Source organism: Larus michahellis, chromosome 5 (assembly GCF_964199755.1).
Source record: "Larus michahellis chromosome 5, bLarMic1.1, whole genome shotgun sequence".
NCBI classification, from domain to species: Eukaryota; Metazoa; Chordata; class Aves; order Charadriiformes; family Laridae; genus Larus; species Larus michahellis.
The window spans coordinates 47,478,589-47,499,072 of record NC_133900.1 but is presented as its reverse complement, the minus strand read 5'-3'; the positions used below and the strand labels follow the sequence as shown (position 1 = coordinate 47,499,072).

Here is a 20,484-nt window from a genome sequence, read left to right as displayed (position 1 = left end):
TCCAGCGAGCACCCGGCGCCTGGTCCCCGGCCACCCTCACCCACCGTGGTGCCCCCACCCCGCTCCTTCCCACCCCGCTGCCATTGCAGCCCCAGCCAGGGAAGGATGGGGATCAGTGGACACACAGCACCGGCAGCATCCGACACCCCGGCAGCATCCGCCACCCCTCTTCTCCATCCCCCCCTTCCCTCTTCAACCAGGCAGTGGAGCTGCCTGCTGGTAATTTGGATTTTTATTTTTTTTTTGGTGTGGGGGGAAGGAAAAATGTTAAACAATGCGAAGAAAGGATCCATGATGAATCGCAGGTAGCGGCGCTGAAGCAGTCCCGGGGATGGGTTTCGCCTGCTGCTGCAATCTCCCGGTGACCGGGACCATTTCCCGGCTCAGGATGCAGGCGGGTTTTATTAGCGTGGCCACCGTAGTAATGACTCTGCTAATAATTTCCTTAAATCCTGGTCGTTATTATGGCGGGGGGGGGTGGGAGGGAGGAGAGGTTTTGTGGTCAGGGTGGGACCTGCCCAGGAGAGGGACCAAGCTGCGTGTGCATTCAGACTCGCCTGGGCCAGATCCTGCCTCGTCTGAAAGGCTGGGAAATACGGAACAAGGCTGATCGGGTACCCCGGGAGACGTGGGCAGGGATCCAGGCCTGACATATCAGTGGCACGACGCTGTGGCCCCATCCCCATGGTGGAAAAGGGCTTTCTTATCCCATCGGCAGCAAAGGCGCCTGATGAAACTGAAGTTGCCGGTGGTGCTTTGTGTTCTCTGGGTTTTGGCCAGGTTGGCGCTGGTGATCACCCAGGCAGGGTTAACGTGCGAGGGTGCATTTTGTAACGACCCCGAAACGCAGCCAGGCAGCTCCAGAAATCCTCCCAGCACATCTCATTTTTATTTTTTGCATGGATTTCTTGCCTTTATTGTTTTTTCCCTAAAAAATGGTTTCTCAAACCTGATGGCCCGGTTGTGCACTCCGGTGGGGGTGCTGAACCTCAGGGGATGTTGCCCTGGATGGAGGGTTTGGAGGTGGTTTAGTGGTCACCAAGGCTGGCATGTGGGGGTTCGGAGAGGCTTGGAGGGGTTTTAGGGTGGTGGGAAGAGGCCTTTGTGGGATATTGCAGAGGAACAAGCAAAGGATGCTCGCACCCATGGGTGCCCTGGGTCCTTTGGAATGAAAGCACTGCAAAAATGCATCCCAATGGGTGCTTGTACCTCCCAGGCTGGAGGAGACCACGGTGACCTCCTAGGCTGGATTTTTGCTGGCTTATCCCATTTCACAAGGGTGAGGGAGGTTCCCCCCCGCCCCCGGTGTCTTGGAGGGTTTTGTGAGTGGGGGATAAACCAGGTTCCCACAGGGACCCTCACTTGCCCGGGCGTGGGAAGCCACCAGGTCCTCTGTATCACCACAACGCCATAGGGGATCAGCAATGAGACCCGATGGCTGCAGTGAGGGGACTGGAGAAGTAACTAATCCAGCTGTGAGGCTGCACGGGCTGATCTAGCAGGACTGGGTCACCCGTTGCTTGGAGGAGGTGGCTCCCAGCACCCAGGCTCCAGTGTCAGACACAGGAATGCTCCCAGGGCCTGGAGACCCCTGGCCTGCAGGGGCTCATTGCACGGTGGTTGGGTAGGAAAGCACATGGGCCACCCCTCTGTGGGAAGCTCAAGGTGTGTGAAGAGAGATTTCCCATGAGTTGTCCACCTTCCTGACGGCTGTGCTCCTCCCAAATGGTTGTGAACTTTCCCAATGGTTGTGCCCATACCCCAAGGAGTAGGACATTCTCAACAGTTACAGATCTTCCCAGGGGTTGCACACCTTTCCAAGAGTTATGCACCTTTCTAAGGGCTGTGGATCTTCCCAAGGGTTGCGGACTGTCCCAAGGGTTGCTCACCTTCTTGAGCATTGTGCACCCTCCCACCCTCCCAAGGATTGTGTATGAATGGGAGCAACATGGGAGGGGAGGATGGAAGCAGACAGGGGACCAAAAAGAAGGGCCAAGGAGGGACTTCTGGGGACCTGCCGTCCCTGTATCACTAACTGCCCCCCCTATCTCTTCTAGCACCTGGCACTGGCCGATGCTGACATCCCCCCCCAGACTCATCGGACCCTCCACTCCCATCCCAGGGCTTCCACCCCACCATGCCCCAGCAGAGCTGCAGCCCCACCGCCTGGGGCTCCCCAACCCATCCCACGTGCCACCAGTCCATCCATCCCGTGCCATGAGCAGGGCCGTGCAGTTCCCCTGCATCAGGGCGCGTAGCTGAGGGATGGCCTCACTGGACCTGCCCTACCGGTGTCCGCGGTGCGGGGAGCACAAGCGCTTCCGCAGCCTCTCCTCGCTGCGGGCGCATCTGGAGTACAACCACACCTATGAGACCCTCTACGTCCTCTCCAAGACCAACAGCATCTGCGATGCTGCCGTGTTCCCCCTGGCCGCCGATGGGGCCCTGCTGACGCCGGCTGCCCGGCGGGACTACTTTGAGAGCACTTCCTTCCAAGGCAAGGACCAGCGTTTCTCCTGTGACCTCGTCCCTGCTGAGGAGCTGGAGCCTGCCCCGTCCTCCTCCCCCTCGCCCCGCTATGTCCACGAGATCGAGATCCCTCTGACGGAGATCTTCACACGGGGCAAAGCCGTGGCACCGGCCCCCACACCACCAGCCACTATGGACGCTGCCTACGAGGAAGGCTTGGCCCGCCTGAAGATCCGCGCCTTTGAGAAGCTAGAGGTGGACAAGCGTCTGGAGAAGCTGACGGAGGAGGTGGAGCAGAAGATCGCCTCGCAGGTGGGCCGGCTCCAGGTGGAGCTGGACCGCAAGAGCTCGGAGCTGGAGAAGGCCAAGCAGGAGAGCCTGCGGCTCAGTCGGGAGAAGCAGGAGCTGGAGGACCGGGCATCTGAACTGTCTCGCCAGGTGGACGTCAGTGTGGAAATGCTGGCCTCCCTCAAGCAGGACCTGGTGCAGAAGGAGCAGGAGCTCACCCGCAAGCAACAGTGAGTCCTTTTCCCCCTCTCCTGGCTGCAGGGTGGGGGGAAATCAGTCCCTGATGGCAAGCCCTAAGAGCCCAACACCATCACCAAACCCTCAGACCAAGTGCTAGAGCACAATCCTCTTGGCAATACCCATTAGCATCATTGCTCATCAGGTTTTGCATCTTCTCCCATGTAGGCAGCGTCCACGTAGCCCTGAGCCTCTCCATGTCCACGACAAAGCTGGGTCACGTCACGCCAAACCTTGTCCCAGAGCCACTGGTGCTCCCAGAACATTGCCAGGCTGGCGATGCACATGGCCATCCTGCTGTCCTGCCAAGGAACGTGGTGGTGGACATGTTGCTGCAGCCCACCTCTAGTGCCAAAAGGTGTCCCCCAAAATCAGGGCTGGATCATCCCCTCTGGCTCCACAGCTGAATCGTCCAGCCCTGTACAACCTGAGCAATCCCATCAACCTGTCCCATGGTCATAAACATGAGAGGACCCAGCTTGGCGATGCCTAATTCAGGGGTTTTCTCCCAGAAGGAGGATGGTATAGCCCAAGCAGTATGACCTCCATCTGCTGTTAGAACCACGGCACTGTCATCCTCATTTTCATCCCATGTTCCCCATTGAACATCCCCTTCCTACCCCAGCACTGCTCCTAAGTTTCCATCCAGTCAAGCTTTGTGTCATTTTGCCAATCGATGTCACTCAAGCAAAGTAGACCGCGTTCCTCAGGAGTTTCTTAGCAAAGCTGGAGGCCACCATGGGATCCAGAAAGTCATTAAGGACCAGGATAATGGGGAACGGTCACGGTTGTGCTGGGTTGGGAGCACTGGTGGGATTCCTCAAGGACCTGTCTGGATCTCCACCATCCTTAGCACATTCATTAGTGACTTTGACTCCAAAATAATGACTGCAGCTCAGAAACAAAGTTCACAGGATTTGCTGGTGGTGGAGATGGGGTGAGGAGCAGGATGATGCTGGGGCTGTGTTGGTTTGGATGCATGTGTATGGGACAGGCAATGGGGAGGTTTGGGGGCTGCCATCAGCTGCCTCATGGGTGTTGTCTAGGGACATCTTGGGGGCACATGGTGGCAGGATGAGTGCCAATGGGGTGGACAAGTCTGGAGCAGGGCCTGAAGAGATGTGAGAGAGGGCAAACGGAGGATAAGCAATGGATGAAATGCATCTTGTTTGGTCCGTGGCAGAGCTTGTGCACTGTTGCCACATGAGAACCTGGTTTTATACCCCAAAACTACCTCCAGAACCCCCCTTTCCTTAAAGAAACCATCCTGCCCCTTGCCTGTCTCCATCAGTCCTCAAACTCCACCAGCCAGAGCGACAAAATCACTTGCCAGGTTGCAGAGGAAGCACGTGAGGAGCTGATGAAAAGAGATGTTTTTTTCCTAGATGTGGGGAATTCATCTGAAATCATTTTCATCAGCAAAGAGCTTTTTTCACCCTTCCCCAAGAACAAAACATTGCTCAGGACATTTCCCAGCCCTGTCATCTCCAAAACACCATGAGGACGTTGTCCCCATGGGAGGCTTTTTGCTCCTGGGCTCCGTTTGCTTTGCCGGTGGTGTTTTTCCACCCTGTCCGTGGGAATGAGAGAGGTACCGGTGATAACCATCAGCATCACCTTACACCCACTGTGCCGGTGCCCCATTTGCCTTCCAAATCTTTTGTGTCCCCTCGCCAGGAGCCTTCCCAAAGCGTTACCAGGGAGCTCCCTGCCTCACCCAGCAAATGGCATGTTGGGGGGCAACGAATTGGTAATTATATGGCAATTAATAACCAGCAACAGGAATTACGTCATGAAAGGCTGCCCCCTCCTTTTCCTTTGCGCTTGGGTGCAAAACGGCGTGGCTGGGTGTGCGCGGTCGGGTGTGCGCGGTCGGGTGTGCACAGGACAGGCGTGCAGAGCTGTGTTTGGGCATCTACAGGGATTGCTGGTGCTGAGCAAGGGTGTGGGAGCGGTTGTGCACGTGCGTGTGTGTGTGTGTGTGTGTGTGAGAGAGAGAGTCTGTGCACCATCGACCATGCGGGTGTGATCAGTGCTGGGTGTGCGTGTGCCACCAGCTGTTCGTGTGCCCGGGGCGGGGTGGGGTGCGTGTGCATGTGCCTGCTCATGATGCCGCCTGCGTGTGTGTCGGGGCGTACATCTGTATGTGTGTTTTCATGGTGTTTGTGCGTGTCAGGGCGGCTCCGCACGTGCGCAGGGTGTGCTTTGGGGTGTGCATGAGGGCTACACGTGTGTGTGTGCCGGGGTCTACACGTGTGTGTTCACGGGGCACCTGCACTTGCAAGGGTGTGACAGTCAGGTGGGTCTGGCTGCATGAGTTTTTGGGACACGTGTGCTTGTGAGGGGGTATGATGGCTGTGTGTGCCTGCCTGTCCATGCCCAAGTTTTTGGGAAGAGGATGAGGTCGGGGGGTGCGTGTGTGACGGGGCGCACTTGTGTGCGGCGTGGGACAGGGCCACCTTGGGTGGCTGAGCTGCCAGCACATTTTGGGAATGCCATCTCAGTGTCTCAGCAGGGCGAACCCTGCCCATCCACAGGCGCAAAGTTCCTAAACGCCTGCTAATTACTTTGTTAACGAGAGAGCTGGGGTCCTACAACCATTGGGCTTGACGGTGTATGGGGCTGAGCGGGGATTAAGGACTTCAGGTTGCCCTTAAGGTCTTTCTTTAAGTCTGCTTCGAATGAGGCAGGGTACCACTGCCATCCTCCTCCATCATCCTGCCACACCATCATCATCCTCCTCCCCCTGCCCCATTGCGCTCATGGGCCTGACCCCTGTCCTGGCAGCAAAGGCTCAGGCTGGGTTGTACATCCAAATGAAGGTGCTGGGGATGTCATCCCCCACAAAATAAGGTGGCAACATCTGCCCTGCATGCCAGGAGCATCCCTTGGTCCACACTCTGCCCCAAACCATGCCTAGGAGCCGTCTGGGTTGGCACAGACCCAAACCAGGCTGATGATGGAATGGTCCGGATGCGCATGAGCATCCTTGACCATCCCCCCCACCCCAGCTCGAGGACAGGGATGGAGGTCCTTCACAGGGACAGGTGGGGAAGGACTGGGGTGCCACCCACTGATCCATCCATGCAGGGAGGTGCTGCAGATCGACCAGTTCCTGAAGGAGACGGCCGCCCGCGAGGCCAACGCCAAGGTCCGTCTCCAGCACTTCATCGAGGAGCTGCTGGACCGGGCGGACCGGGCCGAGAAGCAGCTCCAGATCATCAGCAGCAGCTGTGGCACCACCCCGAACGGCAGCCTGGGACGCTGCGGCACGCCGGGGGCCAAGGCCGCCAGCCGACCGGTACCTCCGCGGGCACAGGCACGGGCACCCCAGCGGCTTCGGGCGTGCACCCGTGTGGCTTCTCTAATGGCTGCAAAGGGATGTGTAGGGACCCCCATTTTGTTCCCATGGGGAAATGGATAATCCTGGAGGGGGATCACAAAGAGAAGTTGCTTCTCAGTGGGTCCGTATTCCCATGGCAAGCACGAGCAAGGTGCTGGGGCGACGCTGGGCATGCTCTTCTGCATCCCATTTGGGGATGGCCTCGCACGAAAATGCGACTGGCGCTTGGTGGGTTATCTGGGTCGTCTCCCTCGGCTGTACCACCCACATTTTGGGTTTTGTCACGTTGACTTCTCTCTCCACAGAGAGACCGGCACCCGGGGCCAGGGGCGGCCATGCATGGTCCTTATGGCGTGTCCAACCAGCGCTCCTCCTCCAGCACTGGGTGAGTCCCCTATCCGCAATGCCAGTTTGGGATTTTAATGAGATGCTCGTTTTTTAGCGGGCAGGGAGCTGACAGGAAGGGGACACGCACCCCAGTAAGCGCTGAGCCTGGGCATCCCTGTCCTCCAGTGCCTCCAGCCGGGCGAAAGCCGTGTCGCAGAGCTCAGGCTGCTACGACAGCGACAGCGCGGAGCCATGCCCCACCGATGACACCGCCGATGGGCATCCCTACCCGGCGCGGGACGGCGCCCGGGGCTCGGGGCTGCGCCGGCAAGCTATCCAAAACTGGCACCGCCGGCCCTACCGCAACAGCACCGAGGGCGAGGAGGGTGACGTCTCCGACGTGGGCTCCCGCACCACCGAGTCGGAGGCTGAGGGCTGGGAGCCGGAGGCACCCGGATCTGCCGCATCCCGACCCAGCTGCCGGCTGACGGGTGAGACCGCGCCAGGCTCTTCTGGTGGGGTGGGAGGACTGGGAGGCTGGAAGGTCAGGGACAGGGATGGCTCCTCGGCTCCACGAAGAGCATCCCATCCCTGCTGCCCTCCCCGGCCGCTGGTGGCAACTGACAGTGGGTGTCCCACAGCCAGGACCGAGGGGCCTGGGGGCAAGGCGGGCCGGCTGGAGAGGGGCAGCCCCGGCCACTCCAGCGAGGTGATCAGCCCCGAGATCCTCAAGATGCGGGCGGCTCTTTTCTGCATCTTCACCTACCTGGACACCAAGACCCTGCTGCGGGCGGCCGAGGTGTGCAAGGACTGGAAGTTTGTGGCCCGACACCCGGCCGTGTGGACGCGGGTGCTGCTGGAGAATGCCAGGGTGTCCTCCAAGGTACCGGGGATGGGGATGGCATTGCCCCCTGGCAAGACCTTTCTTCCAGAAAGATGAAGCCATGCAATCATCTCAATTGTGTTGATTGTCACGCTGCGATGGTCGTGGGAACGTGGGTGCACACAGCTGTGTGCTTGCACCAGCAGCTGGATGCATCGCACATTCACACGTGCGTGCTTGTGGGCATGAGCTTACCTGTGCATGCATTCTCACATGCTTTTGTGGTCACACTCATGATTTTGTTGCATTTCTGTTGCATGACTTTGTATGTGCATTTTCACACATTTATGGCGTGTGCGTGTGTGCAGGCAGAAATGCCTCTGTGTGTGTGTGCATGTGTGTGCATAGGTCTGCCCAAGACAGCCAAGGATGGGTGGCGTGGGGCATGCTGAGGGTGCCCCCTCGGTGATGGCCATCCCTGTCCCCCCCAGTTCCTGGCCATGCTGTCGCAGTGGTGCACCCAGATGCACTCCCTCACCCTCCAAAACCTCAAGCCACGCCAGCGGGGGAAGAAGGAGAGCAAGGAGGACTACATGAAGAGCACGCGGTGAGTCCCTGCATCCCAGGCATCCTCCTCCTGCAGCCAGAGCTGCCGGTCCGCAGGGCTGACAATGCTCCATGAGCATCAACATCCCATTTCCGCTGGCGGACGTTCATCACACCCTGGCTCCTGCTGTGGGTTTTGGGTGTCCTGGAGCTGCAGATCCCCATCGGACACATCACCCTCCCTGGGGTGGCCGTGGGGAGCGTGAGCGCATGTGCCCGTGCCTGACCCTGCCTTCATCCCTGGCAGGGGCTGTCTGGAAGCCGGGCTGGAGTCCCTGCTGCAGGCAACGGGCAGCAATCTGCTCATCCTCCGCATCTCACACTGCCCCAACGTGCTGACGGACCGCTCACTCTGGCTGGCCAGCTGCCACTGCCGAGCCCTGCAGGCTGTCACATACCGGTAAGGATGGCCATCAGCATTCCCCCTTGTCCATGGGGACCGTGTTGTTCCCTGGCTGGGAGCAGGCTGGGAACATCCATGGGATGTGCTGGGACTCCTCTGATGCCCATCCCTGTTCCCTGTCAGAATGCAGCCCGTCTGGCTAGGGACACTTTTCCATGTCCCCAGTCCAGCAGCAGCCCCGTGTCCGGTGTCCCCAGTGCAAGCTGTCATTGCAACTCTCATCCTCTTCTGGCGTGTTCCCATGCAGATGTTTCCCTTACAGCTCCATTCCCACCATCCTGTTACCAATCTCACACCAGCTGGAGGCATGACCAGGGTCTTGGTATGCTTTATGTTAGAGAAGGGTGAAGAAGAGGTGCACCAACACTAGAGCCCGGTGAGGTCCCACCTGACTGTCACCCCCTGACAAAGGGGAGAAGAGACCTTGGCATCCCTCTGTCCTGGGAGGGAGGAATGGCTCTGCCTCTGCCATGGGATTGGTACGAACCAACTTGGAGACCTCGCCCAAAAGCAAAGACACAAGACCACAATGCTGTAGGTCCTGGAAGAGGTCACACATCCTGCAGGAGATCACTGCCTGCTCCTTGGTCTTGGCTACCTTCCAAAAAGTCTCTGCTTTCCATGGAGTCAGGATTTAACTTTCCTACACACTCAAGGAGGATGATCCTTGCTCCGCTGCACCCTGCAGATGACCGCTTCAGCCTTGGTATCCATTTCGCCTGCAGCCGATGGGTGCCCTCATCCAGCCCAGGATGGAGAGTCATTCAGGTGGGAAAGCACACCCAGCTGGCTCCTCTGTTTTGGACCAAGTGAGGTCTGCAGTGGCTTTGATCCGGGGACGCCATGCTGCGAGCCAGCCCAGCACCACCAGATTTAACCCAAAGACTCCTTTGTCAGCCCTTCCAAGGGCATTAGAGCAAGCCCAAAGTGCTCCTGGCACACTGATAACCTGTGACTCTGACTCATGCTCTAATTAACCCGCCACACTCGCAATGGGCTCTTGGCAGGCATCTTCAGCGGAGATGTGTGAAATGCTCAAGATAACACCAATCACTTATTTTTAGGCTTGCCTGAAGTTTTGAAGTAGGTCATTTAGAGTTAGGAAGTGTGGCCTCAGTCTTTGGGAGAGAACCCAGTGCAATGAAGCAGCCAGGGGCCTCTATCTGGGCTGGCAGCATCAGGACGATGCTCTCTGACATCTCTCCTCCATTGACTTGCTGCAGAGAGCCAATGGCACCAGCGAAAGCTCTTCTGAGCCAGTGGCTCAAATGCTGGGTGGGCAGGCAGCATGGCTATGCCCAACCAGTGCCGTGACTCCTGATAAACCTACAGATGCACTATTCCCCTGCACGAATCCAGCAGCATCCCACGGAGTCTGTTTTGATACTTCCAAAAACACCAAGGAGAAGCCCACAGCAAACCTCTGCAGTGACATTTGGCCAACAGCCACCTACAGATGTGGTAGCACAACTGCACTGCAGAGCTGATACAAAGGCCATGGAGCAGCCACTGCCCCTGGCTGGAAGTTACCGCCCATCAGCTGAAACATCCTCAGCACCTCCTGGCACCTTCCCCATCCAGGCTGGGCAGGTGGCAAGTGAAACCAACCCAATGGGATCTGCGGGGATGTTATATTTGTTCTGCAAGAGTACACGGTCTGGCAGTCTCTGTTCAATCACTTGCCACCTTTGCATCTGGAAGACTTCTGCCTTCACCTTCAACCTCACCTTCAACCATCAACCTCACCTTCAGCCTTTACCTTCAGCCTTACCTCATTTTCAGTCTCACCTTCAACCTCACCTTCTTCCATTTTTCTTGACATTGCACATCCGTAGGCACAGTTCCAGATAGAAATGCCTTCGGCCTTCTTGCATGGGTTGGTGTTGGGACTGTGGCTCATGGGCAGATTGTGGGTAATCAGTAATGACCAGATTTGTACCTCCAGGTGCAGAGAGATGTGGCAGCAAGGAGGTTGCAGACCCAGCCCCCAGGGGCGGCATCACTGCCAGTGGGGGCCACCACATGTCCTCTGTGTTGTTCCAGGAGCTCTACAGACCCTGTGGGTCATGAAGTCATCTGGGCCCTTGGAGCAGGTTGCAGGGACATCATCTCCCTCCAGGTCGCACCTCTGCATCCATGGTAAGAGTTATGCTAGGAGGAGGCCAGACTGAGTGTGAGGGGCACCACTGGGCTGGAAAGAAATTGGGTGTCAGATCCAGATTTGCTTGGAGGGGGTTCCTTGTGAGATGAGCAGCAATCCTGCAGGCCAGTTTGGGCGACCGGGAACTCAGCCCCATCCCTCCCTGCAAAGACTGGGAGCTGTTGGGTGTAGGCGCCTCCCTGCCAAGCCAGGAAAGTTTCCGGGGAGGTTGCTAACACCGGAGATGAAAGGGGAGCCATGATGGTTCTGGTAGGTGATGCTGAACATCAAACGTTTGTCTGAGCTCCTCACTGCTCATGTAACAGCAGCCCTGAAGGGCCCAGATGTTTTTCAAACAGTGTCAAGTTACTGGTTAGGGAGATGACTGCAGTCGCTCTTGCTTTGGAAAAGCATTCTGGGGGCATGAAGATGCCAGTGGGTCTCCTCACCGCAACATCTGGGTGCTCAGGATTGCATGTGTCACAGAGCAGGTCACTTGGCTCCTCACCTCCATGCCATGGGGCTGCGTCCTGGGCATTTCTTCTTGTCCTGGGAGGTTTATTGCAATGTCATGCCCCCCGTCAACCTGGATCGAGGTGTACAGAGGGGCATGTCTTTTAGCAGGAGAAGCTGGATGACAAGTCCCTGATGGCTTGTTTCTTCCCTGGGGGGAAACATCACATGGCATGTAGGCTTCTCCACCTGAGCTAGGGATCCAGGCTCCTGCTACTGGTTTGATCACCTCAAGCAACAGAGTTCAGGGCCTGACGCAGATCTCCAAGGGTGGATAATTTGGGGCAGAGGGACTCCACTGAGTGCATGGACCTGCTGGGTCCTGGTTGCAACACAGACCAGGGTGGTTGCTCAGACAGAGACATCTTCTCTGGAGACACGTCCTTACAGTGTGGCGACACCCAGGTTGGTGGAGTGGGAGAGGTCCCAGTTCCACACCACTTGCAGGAGCACTTGGTGGGGTGCGGGGGGCAAGCTTTTCTGCCAGCCCTCCCCACCTCTTTCTTCTTCATCTCCTCAGCCAGCAGCCGACACGTTTCAGCAACCGCTGCCTTCAGATGATCGGCCGGTGCTGGCCGCACCTGCGGGCGCTGGGCATTGGAGGGGCAGGCTGCGGTGTCCAGGGACTGGCGTCCTTAGGTAGGCAGCTCTCCTCTGATGGGACAAGGAGAAGGGGACCTTGCTGGACGCAGGGTATACCCTTAGGAGATGCCCCATGGGGATCTCAACGGACAAGCCCAACCCAAGGACCATGGGTGCACCCTGCCCCTCCTTGCTGTCACCCATCCCTCCTACCACCCCGTTGCCATCAGCTGTCCTCATCCCTTCCCCGTGGGGTGCTGACAGTGGGTGCTCTGTCCTTCCAGCCCGAAACTGCATGCGGCTTCAGGTCTTGGAGCTCGATCACGTGGCGGAGATCAACCAGGAGGTTGCCGCGGAGATGTGTCGAGAGGGGCTGAAGGGGCTGGAGATGCTAGTGCTGACCTCCACACCGGTCACCCCCAAAGCCCTGCTGCACTTCAACAGTGAGTAGCAATGCCAAGGGGGAGTGCATAGCATCGTACATTGACCAAAAGGCCACCAGATATCCAGATCCATGAACCAGACCCTACTTTCCAGTCCCACCCACAGGAACCCATTGCCAACATTGGAAGGTGCTGGAGCTCCATGGTGGAAGGTTTCTAAGAGGGGATCCAACAGTTCCCTGCCAAGGATGGGTTAAGAAGAGCTGATCTTCCCTCGGGACCTAGGGAGGAGGGAGACACTCCCTCCATGCCGCCCTCAGTGTAATCAGGGCCTCAATGTCTGTGGCACATCTGAGGTTCACCCGCATGTATCTGAGTTTGGAGTCATGTCATTTACTGAAGCCGTTTGCCAGGATAGGAGCTCTGGGGACAGAGAGGCCTGCAGCTGGCAGGAGGGACTGTTTGAGGTGCCGTTCCTGGTGGTCATGGCACATGTGACTTGCTGGGAACCCACCTATCTGGGTAGAAAAGTAAGGATTTCCCAAGTAAGAGGTAGGACTGCTGAATTGGGATGGGACAACCAGGAAACATCTCGTAGACCTACATAGGTCTTGGTCACCAAGCGCAGGTCCTCTCCATCTTCAGGGCGAGGCTGCCCCAAACACATAAGGATTTGAGGAGCACTGGGTGGGTTTTAGGGTCCAACCCGGCTGTGGGGAGGCTATCTCCCCACCAGGTATGGAAAAGCCAGGTGGTATCTCTGCCCCTAGGTGTGTGCCGGAACCTAAAGTCCATCGTCGTGCAGGTGGGCATTGTGGACTACTTCAAGGAGCCCCACAGCCCTGAAGCCAAGAAGATGTTTGAAGAAATGGTGAACAAACTCCAGGTAAAGGATGCCATTCCCAGGTCACCTGTCTATCACCAGTCTTGTGTCCTCATGGGGTCTGAGGACAAATACTTGCCCACTGCTAAAGTTCCTCAGTAGAGAACATTTTAGCTCACTAGGGACGTCCTGAAGGCTGTCCTTCAGATGCATGTACACCAAAGGCTGGAACAAGATCTAACATGCTGTGATTCCTTCCCATTGCTTTAACCAGTAATGCTTCTCTGCGGGTCTCTTTCCAGGGGACAGACAAGAGATGTTGCCTCCTTTGCAGGGCCACTTACTTGCCCAACACTGTGAAGTGATTTAAAATCTACCCATGAAAGCAGAAAAAGGGACAATTTTAGTTAGGCTGAGTTGCAGACCTTGCTTAGCTTGTGATGCTCAGCAGGGCTTGGGCTGTCCTTGGTCTGTTCAGGGCCTCTGAGGCAGACGTCTCCAAGGGGAGAGACCCATGTCGAAGGGGAAAAGTAGCTGCCTCCGTTTCACTTCATCCTCCGATAGACTTCATCCTGCAGCGGGTTGGGCTCCCATTGGAGGCATAAGGTGAAACTCCCACGAGATGCGGGAAAGCAGGACTTGGGGACGGAGGCCCACCAGTGCAGTTGGATGGAGTCAGATGGCTCATGCAGTTCCTGCTCCACCACCAAGCCATGGCATGGAAACAACAGTGGGCATGTCCATCCCGAGGCTGGGGGTCACTTTCAGAGAAGAGACATTTCAGAAGGTCTCTCCTTGCATGGCCGCTGACCATCATGCTTCACAAATCCCACCTGCCCCTTGATATATCCCGTCTTGATATACGTTGATAGTCCCAAACTACTACTGTCCTCTGGAAACAGTGTTTTTAACCAAGCAGAAACCAAATCCAGAGCTAGTTTCAAGGGCATGGGATTAAGAGACATTGAGTCATTCCTGAAAGGAAGCCAATTCCCCATGGGAAGCAGTGGTGGGGATAGGACCAGGGTAGACCCCTTCCCATGGTGGGGATTCAAGATGTCCTCTACTCTCTCTTGCTCAAACTGTGGGGCTGCAAGACTGCCAGGTCCTGCACCGACCATGCTCTCTGCCCCTCTTTCAGGCCCTGAGGAAGAGACCCGGCTTCTCCAAGATTTTACACATCAAAGTGGAAGGAGGCTGTTAGAGCTTCAGGGAACCACAAAGCACATTCCCTCTTCAGCCCGGCGCAGCCAGAGGCCTCGTGAAAACCAAACCCACTGTCTGCCGCTCATCCGTTGCCGGACCTGGAGCACGGAGATGCCGGCCCATGCACAAAAAACCCAAACTCTTGCAGGCCTTAGTGACTGGCAGCCGGTGCTCGTCCCCGAGGCCAGCTCGCGGGCAAGAAGGTGCTACTTAAGGAAATTTTTTTGGCCGCCCAAAGAGGCACAGCTACACTTTCCCAGGAGGGAAGACGGCTTCAAACCCCCTGCGGCTGCTCATTGCCAAGGATCCTTGTTTGGGGAATGTCTTTTTCTTTGAAGTCTCTTTCTGGGGTTTTTTTTTTGGCCGTTTGATAGTGAGGGAACTGAGGATGGCTCAGTCCATCCCTGCAAGCTCTTTGCAGAGCGCTGGGCTTGGCACCACTGCATCGTGGCTGGACTGTCCCCATCCCCTCCGTGGGCTGGTGGCGGTGGGGTGGGAAGGGGCTGTTCCTCCAGAGGAAATAGTGCCCAGCATTCCTGCAGGGTTTCTGCTCGTTTTCATTTCTTTTGTTTAACAGAGGGACACCCAAACCCGGTAAATACTGCCCAGAAATCAGCAGCCACAACAGCACAAGCCCAGATGGCAGAGCTGCATCTTGGGGGCTGTAGGAGCCAGAGGACACCAGAAGAGATGATTGCTCTTCCAGAGGTCTCCAGCCTCACCTCCTCTCCAGCCAGACCCTCTTGCCAAGGCAATAAACCATCTCCACATCCTCGCCCACCAGGAAACATAGGTCGCACCTCTGTCCCCACCAACATCCACCACCCACTCAGACTCCCTCCGGAGTGAGTTGTCCCACGTGGAGAGAGGGATTGGCACGGGACACCCACGTTTGCCATTTCATCACCTTCCCAAGCGGCCTGAAGGAGAAACCCTGGCCAAATTGTCCTGAAATCCAAAGCTGCTGGTGAAAGCACCAACCGAACTGTGCTGGTGGGTCCCTTATCTATGGCCATGGCTGTTTTTTTAATTCTGCTTTTTTCTTCTGACTGTTTTCTGCCTGCAAGGACACCATTGCCCCCAGAATACGCTTCTTTTTCCAAAGGAAAAGGCTTTTGAAAGGCATCCGCAGGGTCAGGAGCCTCCATCCTCCACCCTGAGAAGGTTCCAGGAGGTGCCCATGCCATGGGGGACACCCATCACAGCGCTGCCAGCAGCAGGGACACACGGGCCTTAACCACAGCCCCCTGCCACCCTGAGACCCAACTAGGTGTGCTGAGCTGAGAGAAGCCAACTGGGAAAGGCAGATTTTGTGAGTTTGTCCTCTCCTCTGGGCCATCATTGGAGGTTTCACTGTCTGTTGGCTGGCATGGCTGTGAGGACACAGCCCTTGCTCGGGCATCTCCCCTTCCTCCAGCCCTCCTGGGGTGATGGACTGCCATGGAGTATCCCCCCAGGAGGGAGAAGGCTGCAGACCCATCCTGGTACCACCTTTCTCATCCACATCATGAGAGCTGCAGACCTCAGCCGGCGGCTCCCAGCATGCCGACAGCGCAGGGGACCCCGATAGAGAATAAAATCCACTCCAAATCACTGAAGCTGGTGGTGGGCTAGAGGCAGCTCCTGGGTCTCCAACCCCAGAAAGCACCTCAGGAGACCGTTTCATCCACCTCTCGTCCCATCTCCTCCAAAACAGGGTAGGGGGTTTTGGCCATAGCCCCCCATTTGAAGCAGCTCCATTCCCCCACTGACTGCAGCTTTCCAGGAGAAGGCTGTTCCCTGTATGCACAAATTGTGGGAGCCCAAAAAAAACACCTGCGAGAAACCACCGTGTCCCACTATGCCCCCATGAGCAGCATTGGATGAGCTCCCTGGCACCGGGGATGAGCTCCCTGACGTGGGTTTACCTCCATCCTGGGAGGGCTGACACACACGTAATCCAGGGGCAAGAGGAGCAAGTGGTGTCCCAACCAGCAAAAAAAATAACACCCAGCAAAGCTAAAACCCGCCGGGGACCACCCGGCCACCATCCCACACGCATGGTCCCAGCGGAGATGTCACCATTCGAAACAGCTCAGAGACTTGCAAAATTCCCTTAAAAATAAAACAAAGTAAGTATTTATTTCTATAAAGAAAAGAAGGAGAAAAAAAAAAGATTTTAAAGGAAAATTATATACTCAGCATGTTTATACACTCTATGCTTAAAGACTATCGTGTTGAAGAGTCATGTCCGAAGACTGAAGGTGGCTGCTCTGGGTTTGCTGCTAGCCCATGCCCAGCCCCTCGCCCAGTTCATCCAGGTCGTGGGGAAGGCGAAGATGGGGTGATGGAAAGCTGGGGGAGATGTTGAGGACTCTTGGAGAAACCTTCTGTGCTCACCAGAGAGGCCGGTGCAGCTGCTGGTGCCATCGGTGGCCGTGTCTGCTGGTGGCCGTGTCTGCTGGTGGCCGTGGTGGCGTGGAACGTGGGTAGGTGTGTGATATCCCTGTCCCCCTGCTGCCATGAGGGCTTTGTAAGTCGCAGCAAGACAACCTCACCCAAATTTGGTGCTTCGGAATATCACCGAGACCAGACCAAACTATCCACTTCCCCTTGGGGCATTCCCAGACAGTCCAACTTCCAGCTCAGCAAAGCCACGTTTTTACCAAAATCCTGCAATGACACAAGACCTTGAAAAGGTTCAAGGATTGGAAGATGGAAAGTGGGGGTTTTTCCCCGTTTCGCTTGATGCCTGGGCTTGGATGGGTCCCTTCCTCCTCCTCCTCCTCCTGGGCTGAGGATGAAGGTGGCTGGCACAGGCTTAATGGCAATGAGAGCCCTGCCTCTCTCTGGCCCTCCTGGTAGCTCCTAATTGCCCAGGTTGTTAATGGCAATGAGCTCATTAAGGGCTCCGTATTTCTTCCGCTGAAATGTCATATTGATGTTTTCCCTGCTGCTTTCCCTCTCCATCCCACCGGTGTGTGGCCCTGTTGGCTCCTCCACAAACCCCCATCGCCCACCCCCATCCCTACAGGATGCTCAGGCAGCACTGCCTGTGGCCGTAGGATTCACCGCATTGGCAATGGATTTTCAACCCCATTTCCTCTGGAAATGGTGGAGATGCACAGAAATACCAAATCCCCTGGGAAAGCCTTGAAATCACGCAGTGTCTTCGGGTGCCGATAGGGAAGAAACAGCTGCAGTGTGAGCTCAACCCCATACTAGGCCCTAGAGAAGCCCCAGAAGGGCTCTGCGATGACAATCCCCAGCAAAAGCCAGGGCACAGCTACCTGACCCAGGTCGAGCATCAGCGGCAAGCCGCTTTCGCCCGGGGTCGTGGTCATGGCCATATCTGGTGGGGGCTGGATGGACGGTGCTGAAGGTTCCTGCCAGGCTTGGTTCCCACAGTACCAGTTCTGGGGGGGAATTTCTTCCTTTTCTAGTGAGTTTGCCCAAAGTTTCCCTGTGGCCAACACTCCCGACATTCCTCTTCTCTTAAATTCAGGTGCCGGTCAGGGATCTCAAGAGGAACAACACCAGCAAAGCTAGCTTGGGGGCCAAATTTATCCCAAATCCATGTTTTTCTGTTTCCCTGGTGTGTCGGATTTTGTTCGTCATCCATCACTGCAAGTCCCCAGGAGACAGGGATGCCCCAGGGACTGGCTGCCTCCTGCCTTCATCCCTGTGCCCCCGGCTTGGGGGGGTCCAGGGGTGTAAGGTCTCCAGGAAAAGGGAGAAACCCCCCAGGTTGGCTCTGTCCAAGGAGGTTTTTAAATCTCTCTATCAAGCAAAGGCAGCAAGAAAAAAATATTCCACCTCTCGCTGTGTGTCACAGTCCCTGCTGCCACCTAAGGCACAGCCACGGCCAGGTCTTGGAGAGCTTGTTTGGATCCTCCAAAGGCTCTGAATTTGGCTAAAACAGAACAAAAAAAATCCCATGAAAAGTTTTGGTAAAGGCTCTTAAAGCAGTTGGACAATATCTTCTCTCGGCTCGTAGAGGAGCCTGACCCAGGAACTGGCACATCACTTCAGCTGATCATTTTGGGTTGAAAACCTGGAGGTTCAGGTGGAGCGAAAGCATTTGGGAATCAGTGCCAAATGACAAAACGCTTTAAAAAAAAAAAAAAAAAAAAGAGAAAATTGGAAAAAAAAAAAAACAAACCCAGGGAACGGGGAGATTTTTAAGCAACCGGAGATGGTTTGTTGCCACCGAAGCACTGCAGGGTGTTGTTGCAAGGTGAGCGGTGGCGGTGCACGACCTTCCCGATCCGTGGGACGGAAAATAATCCCCACGGTGGGTGAAACTGTCCCTCCTGCCTCAAGGAAAAGCTGCTGCAAATCCTTTCCCATTGTGCAGCAGCAAGGAGAGGAGGGAAAACTGCCCGAACGCAGGAAAAATGGGATTTTCTGATCCAGCCTCGGGATTGAGCCCCCGTGGAGGGGGAAGATGAGGCGGGCTGGGGCCGGGGACAAGTGGGTGCAATGGTGCGGGAGGACTTTTTTGGGAAGCGAGCGCGGTAACACACACTTGCTTAGAGATAATCAGAGGACAAGCTCCCCACAGGGAGAGAAGGAAAAAAAAAATTTTATATATAGATATATACAGGAATCACAATTATTTCCCTAAAGCACTTCATGACAACGTTTGCTCCAGCGCAAGTTGAGCCCTGGTGAGCGATTTCCAAGGGGCTCTGTACAGTGACCTCCTCCCCCTCCCCGAAAGGTAGCGAGTTTGCCTCCTAAGTTATTTTTTTAAATCTATATAAATTTAGGTCTATTTTAGTCTTTTCGCAGCGATGTGCCAGTGTCTGGAGAACCAAACGTCCCTTCTTCCCCATACCCTGCGGTCCCTTGATGCTAAACCGGGTCCTCGATGCTAAACCTGCCCTGGAGGAGGGGGGAGAGACGGGGATGGGGGTACAGCCTGGGATGGGGGGGTCGTGGGGGGTGGCTCCGGGTGGTTTTGGGGGGAGCAGGGTCCAATGGCGGCTGGGGAGAGCGGGCAAAGCGGCAGCTGTTGCCCATCAGCCGCAGCAGACCCTGGTTTTAGCACTTTGGTTGGTACTATCACCTGTAGACGCACTTTGATGTTGTTGCTTTGAAACTTTGCCGAGTGTAAACAATGTGTATTTAAAGAATTACAAGAAAAAAAAAAAAAGGGTGTGTAAAGAGCTATTTTATGATTCAGTGTTGAATAAATACTCTTCAGATTGAGGTGGGGTTTTCGCCGAGAGATGTGACACCCATCCCCATCTCCTTGGGTAAGGGAGGGGGCTGATCTTAAACCACTGCGGAGGGAAGAGTTTGAATCTTTTTGTGCCTGTCCTCTGCTGAAAAAAAATTGATTTATGAACATTCTGGAGGCAGGGAGGGGTGGGAGGAAAAGGGGGATTAATTTTTGGTGAAGACAGCCCAGATGGCTGGAAGATTCCCAGTTCCCAGATCACAACCCCAGAGTCCGGAATCAGTTTTGCAGGTTGGAGAGTATCACAGGAAGAACTGGAAACCTATCTTCCCTGAGCCTCGCCAGGCTGAGGCAGGCCAGGATACCACGCTGCTACGACACAGGCAGGAGGAAACAGGCGCCTCCAGGTCCCTGCCACTGGAGGGGCAATGCCCTTAGCCCCAAGGATCTGCCATCTGCAATGGGCAACGCACCAGGCACCTGCAAAGGGACAGACGATCAGCCCCCACTAGTCCCACTTTTAGCCCTCCCAGGCTGCAGAGCTGGCGTGCTGTCTCTTGGGCATGTTCATCTTTAAATGCTTCCACTAACAAATGCTGAGAGGGTTTTCACATGGAAGCTGCAGCTGTGCTCACTTTTCAGTACCATCACTCACACAGTGCCCATCAGACTTCAGCAGAGATGAACAGCCACAAGGGTCACATTAAGGGATGCGCCAGATACCTCTACACCTCTAAAAGGGCTCGTACTGGCTACTGCATGGCAGCGCTTTGTGAACAGGGCAGAAGTAACGCACTTTGTGGTGTAACAAAGCACCAACTTGCCTAAATAAATTACATCTCAAAGGGTTTATACCAGATAGATACCAACTTTCTGCCACTGCCTTCCATTAACACGTTCAACCTACCAGACCCAAGTCTCCCCACGATCCTCAAATTTCCTGCCAGTGACGCCCCAAGCGCTAGGATCCATCCCTGAAGCACCACCAGTCCCACACATCCCCTCCCCATAGCCAGGGCCAGAGATATCAGACACAGCTGCTGCCCTGAGCCACCTTCCATGAAGCAAGATGTAAATGGGCCACTAAGCAAAAGCAAGTCGAAATGTCACTGAGCAATAGCAAAGAGCTCCAAGACAGGCAACACGCACGGAGGCGAGCTCTCTTGGAAGCACAGGG

General features: G+C 55.9%; 1 protein-coding gene across 2 annotated transcripts; it reads left to right on the top strand.

The window, feature by feature from the left end:
- The first annotated feature begins 2,125 nt into the window (after window positions 1-2,125).
- On the top strand, window positions 2,126-16,272 carry FBXO41 (F-box protein 41). 2 transcript variants are annotated; one of them, XM_074587180.1, is made up of 12 exons: window positions 2,126-2,987; window positions 6,085-6,295; window positions 6,643-6,722; window positions 6,851-7,155; window positions 7,306-7,547; window positions 7,979-8,094; window positions 8,341-8,493; window positions 10,540-10,635; window positions 11,670-11,788; window positions 12,016-12,174; window positions 12,885-13,000; window positions 14,079-16,272. In XM_074587180.1, exons 1-12 carry the CDS (start codon window positions 2,266-2,268, stop codon window positions 14,139-14,141), a joined length of 2,382 nt encoding a protein of 793 aa, XP_074443281.1. In that variant the 5' UTR covers window positions 2,126-2,265; the 3' UTR covers window positions 14,142-16,272. The 2 variants fall into 2 exon arrangements, with proteins under 2 accessions (XP_074443281.1, XP_074443280.1); XM_074587179.1 differs by having other exon boundaries at window positions 6,085-6,313.
- Window positions 16,273-20,484: the final 4,212 nt, after the last annotated feature.

Coding starts and splice junctions, on each gene's coding strand:
- FBXO41 (XM_074587179.1), top strand. CDS start 2,266: ATGGCCTCACTGGACCTGCCCTACCGGTGTCCGCGGTGCGGGGAGCAC. Junction 7,156..7,305: donor ACCCAGCTGCCGGCTGACGG/GTGAGACCGCGC, acceptor GGTGTCCCACAG/CCAGGACCGAGGGGCCTGGG. Junction 8,095..8,340: donor GACTACATGAAGAGCACGCG/GTGAGTCCCTGC, acceptor CATCCCTGGCAG/GGGCTGTCTGGAAGCCGGGC.